Source organism: Thecamonas trahens (assembly GCF_000142905.1).
Source record: "Thecamonas trahens ATCC 50062 unplaced genomic scaffold supercont1.10, whole genome shotgun sequence".
In the NCBI taxonomy this organism is placed as follows: Eukaryota; order Apusomonadida; family Apusomonadidae; genus Thecamonas; species Thecamonas trahens.
In genome coordinates, this window is record NW_013657670.1 from 483,636 (window position 1) to 488,066 (window position 4,431).

Below are 4,431 nucleotides of genomic sequence, written 5' to 3' on the forward strand. Positions count from 1 at the left end.
AAATTCCTTTAGGTCTGTATCTATCGGACGCCTGCTCCCTACATCGCGCACACCGCAAGCGACCGTATACTGTCACGATTTCACAGACAGCACATCTACTCAGTTGTAAGCTTGTCACGGTCTGTTAGAGCCGACTAGCCAATCCTCCGGATTGGGAAATCTTCCCAATCGGGCCGCCAACCATTTAGCGAATCCTTCGTTTCCTAGAGGGGCTCATAGCTGCTGTCGGGGGGTTCATTTGATCGAGAACTTCCGTTGCGAAATAATTCAGATAATGGTGACTTTCGTTCGCTCTAAATGATTTGTTCCTTGAACTGTTTTGGCCGGTTTGGTGGGGTGGGTGTGCCCCCCCCCCGCCCCCCCCCCCCCCCCCCCCCACCACACACACACACACACACGCACACCCTCCAGCAACCGCACCTAGGAATTAAGTCGATTGGTTCGTTGGTCAGCCACGGAACACCTGCAACAGGGAAAGGGGGGGGAGGGGCAGACGACGGGTTCGGCACTCCACTCTTACCATCATGGCTGCGGGTATGTTGGGGGAGGAGGAGGACAACGGCTGTTGTTGGCGTATGGGTGGGTGGGTGGGGAGGAGGGCTTGGTTGGGCGTTGGCGTATGGTGTGTGTGGGGGGGGGAGGGGGCGGGGAGGGGAGGGGCTTTCTTTGGCAAATTGGTGCCTTTTTCGGGTACAGGTAGGAGGGAGACTGATGGCGGTGATGGAAGGGTGTAGACGCGTGCCAGGGATGCTTTCAGATCATTGATACGGACTCGGTCAATCTCAAGGGTGTGGGCAAGTACCACGCCAAGTGCTTTGTGTGCGTCGAGTGCCGAGGACCGCTGGATGCCGACTTTCACATGAAGGACGGCTCGCTGTACTGCGCCAACCACTTCAACGCCAAGTTTGGGACGCGATGCGCAGCATGCAACCTGTTCCTCTCGACGCAAGTTCTTGCTGCGGGCGAGAAAAAGTACCATCCAGCGTGCTTTGTTTGTGCCTCGTGCAACCAGGCGTTTTCGGACGGGTACGTGGTTCGCGACGACTTGCCGTTTTGCGATTCGACGTGTGCCGAGCGCGGGCCTGTCTGTGCAGAGTGCCGCAAGGAGCTGACGGGAACGATCTCGCGGATAGGCGGGCGGCGGTACCATGTTGCCTGTGTCAAGTGCTCGGTGTGCAAGACGCCGCTCGGCGATGACGAGCTCAAGTCCAAGAACGGCATCCTCTACTGTCCGCCCGACTATAACCTCAAGTTTGGCGAGCACTGCTACGGTTGCTCCAAGTTTCTGGGCGAGGATCGCATCAAGGCCATGGACCACAAGTGGCATCCCGAGTGCTTTGTGTGCACGGCGTGCAAAACCCCGTTTGCCGGCGGCTCGTTTGTGGTTGACTCCAACAAGCCGTACTGCTCCAGCACGTGCGCTGACGCGTGAGCGAGTGGGCAGACTAGCCTTTACGTAAACGTCTCCATCCCTTTCAGCTCAGCTGCGACGAGCCTGCAACGAAGGTGGGAGCGCAACGGCGAGCTCAGAGATGCGCGAGGCCGACGGGGCGAGGACAACAACCGGCTGCTGCTCAACATAATTGCCGCGGGTCGACGCCGACGACCGCGCCTTGGCCGCGTACTGGGTGAGGAGGCCGAGGAGGATGGCGGAACGATCAAAGTGAAGCGAGACGGCGGTGGCAATGCGCGGAGCATAGACAACGAGGTCGACCGGGTCGATGGCTGCCTCGAGGGCAGCGACTACGGCATCCCAGGCGGCGACGCGAGCTAGCGAGTCCCGTGCGCGTGTCGCGAGGACAGCCCGTGCAAAGTGGACGTCAAAGAGAGCCTGACATGCGCCAGCATCCGAGACGGTGGCGGTACGGACCTTGCTGGTGTAGGCCTCGAGGGCGGCAGCCTCGAGGTGGCCGGCAAAGGCGATGACAGCGTTGCGGTGGAGGGCCGAGCCGCCGAGCGCGTCAAGCGCCTCGCAGCCGGCAAAGAGAAAGTGCATAGCGTAGTGCGAGGGGAAGACCGGAAGGCGAGCTTCGGGATGGTCAGGCCACTCGTCGCGGCGGGTGCGTGATGACCAGTCGTCGGCGGCGAGCGCGGATGTGAGCGCGGCAGCGATCGGAGCGAGTGCAGGTGGGGCCCAAGACGCAAGAGCGGCGAGCTGGATGCGGCGTGCGGCAGCATAAAAGGCGCACGACGGGCCGGAGCCGCTCGACGAGGCGAGCGCACGGCGGTGGGCGGCGGCGCGGGCGGCGGTCGAGGCCGGCGCGAGGCCAAGGCCCCCGCTGGGAGTGCCAGCCGTACTTGCGGCTGCGCCCGGCTTGAGAAAGGCAACGGCGGGTAGGGTGAGGCTGGCGCCTGTCTTGGCGGCGGCAGCAAGGGTGAGAAGGTGCCACAGCTTGGGTAGCTCGGCCGAAGCGAGGTCGATGCCGCGGAGGAGGAGCGCGAGGGCAGCGGCGAGGGCGGGGTGACGTCCAAGCGCTGCGTTGGCGGCGTCGAGCTGGGTGTTGAGCGTGGCGTGGACGGTTGCGGCGAGGGCGTCCAGGACCAGCGGCGCAACGCGTGCGGTGTGAACTGCGGGGCTCCAGGCGCCCTGTGCTTGTGGGAAGGCAACGTCGTGGACAGTGGCGAGGAGCTTGGAGACGATGGTGTCAAAGGCGGCAACAGCGGCGGCGGCGGGGGCGGGGGTCACGCCGTTGGCGGCGCGGAGCGTGGAGGTGACAAGGTCCGAGAGCGGCTCTGGGGAGGACGACAGTGCCGCGGCGGGAAGGGCGTCCCACGGCCCGGGCCCGGGCAGCGCAGACTCGCCGATGGTGCGTGCAAGGGCGACGAGGTCGAGCTCGGCCAGACAGTCGGCAATGAGCTCGGCGCCGCGGTCAGCAAACGGCTGGGAGAAGACGGCGTCCCACAGCTCGACGTGCTTGCCAACAACGAGCGAAGCGAGGCGGTCCAGTCGAGAAGCGGGGCGGTATCGTCGGCGGGCGGGACAAGAACGGTGCCGGCGACGACGGCGCCAAGCTCCGGATCAGCGAGAAGGCTGCGGTGGCGGCCGGTGTACGCTGCATCCAGCAGGCGCCAGAGGGCGCGGGTGAGCGAAGCCAGCTGCGGGCCCGAAGCGACCTGGTCGAGGACCTCGACGCCCAGGCTCTGCATCGACTCGGCCCAAGATACCAGCCAGGTGGACAGGGTGGCACGGAGCGAGTCCATGGTGAGCGGGTGGTGGGACCAGGGGCCCGGGCGGGGGCCGTGTGGTGCAGCACGTGCAAAGGTCTGCAGCGCGGCCGGAAGGCGGCCGAGCGCGCGCGAGCGGCCGGCAGCAGCAGCAGCAAGCAGAGGCTGGGCCAGGGCCTCAAAGGCGGCAGGCGCGAGACCGTCCTCAAAGGTGGCCAGCGTCTGGGCGAGAGGCGGAGAGACAGCAGCAAAGACGGCATGGACGAGCCGAAGGCCGTCGTCGAGCACAAGGACAAAGTTGGCGAGGGCGGCGGTGACGTCGGCCTCGGGCAGGACGTCGCCAGCCGGAAGCGCGTCTGCACGTTCGGCGAGCGCCTGTAGGTGGGCCTCTGCAGCGGCAAGGCGCACGGCTAGGAGGTGTTCCAGGGCGCCGTGGAGCGAGGCGCCGGTGAGGACGCAGTGGGCGGCGAGCGCTGAGACGGCCTCGTCGGTCCAGAGCTGGGCGTCATGCGGCGGGTCGAGGAGGGCGCCAAGCGGGAGATCGGCAAGCGCCTCGTGGGCAGCCTTGGCAATGAGCCGTGGAAAGGCCGTAATTGAGTCCCATTGCGAGGCGACAACCGGGAACTTGGCCAGGACCGGCGCGAGCTCGTCCGAGCTGCGCAGATAGCGATGGATGTTCTCAGCGAGGACGTAGCAGCGGGCGGCGCCGGCAAAGTCGTGGACCTCGAGCGCGCCCCAGATGAGCTCGGGCGTGGAGAGAAGAATGGAGGCCAGCAGCGCAACGTCAAGGACAATCTCGTTCGTGCCTCCACTGTGCGCACTGCGGCGAGCGCGCGAGGGGGCCGAGGCCGCCTGCGACTCGGAGGCAGACGAGGCGACAAGCGACTCTGTGGCGGCGGCAGCAGCAGCAGTAAGCGAGACGACGTCAGCCGAGAGGTCGCGCATGGCAACGACCGAGTCTGCAGCCGAGAGCAGATCCATGTATCGGTCCGAGACCAGGAGCTTGAGCTCGTCGGACTTTGCGTCGATGCGGGCGTCCATGTCTGCGGCCATGGCGCGGACCTCGGGCACGGTGGCGGTGACAAACACGTCGACCTCGCCACGGCTGCGTCCCCTGCGCGGGTTGAGACAGATCTAACGGACATGACAGTCGAGGTTTGGTGCGTGGGTACGTGGCGGTGTTGGTGGAGGTAGGGGGTTGGACCGCGGATGCAGCGATCAGGGGGCCCCCCCCCCGGACGCTTTTTTTGTGGGGCCGGTTTTTTT

At 65.6% G+C, this 4,431-nt stretch overlaps 2 protein-coding genes across 2 annotated transcripts; one reads left to right on the forward strand and one right to left on the reverse strand.

Moving 5' to 3' along the window:
- Positions 1 to 512: 512 nt before the first annotated feature.
- AMSG_02875 (paxillin) lies at positions 513 to 1,432 on the forward strand (the record flags this gene model as incomplete). The annotated part of the gene is made up of 2 exons (XM_013905258.1): positions 513 to 534; positions 735 to 1,432. The coding sequence occupies exons 1-2, from the start codon at positions 525 to 527 to the stop codon at positions 1,430 to 1,432; spliced, it is 708 nt and encodes a 235-aa protein (XP_013760712.1). The 5' UTR covers positions 513 to 524.
- Positions 1,433 to 1,434: 2 nt separating this feature from the next.
- AMSG_02876 (uncharacterized protein) lies at positions 1,435 to 4,310 on the reverse strand (the record flags this gene model as incomplete). The annotated part of the gene is made up of 3 exons (XM_013905259.1): positions 1,435 to 2,914; positions 2,983 to 4,260; positions 4,305 to 4,310. 3 exons carry the CDS (start codon positions 4,308 to 4,310, stop codon positions 1,481 to 1,483), a joined length of 2,718 nt encoding a protein of 905 aa, XP_013760713.1. The 3' UTR covers positions 1,435 to 1,480.
- Positions 4,311 to 4,431: the final 121 nt, after the last annotated feature.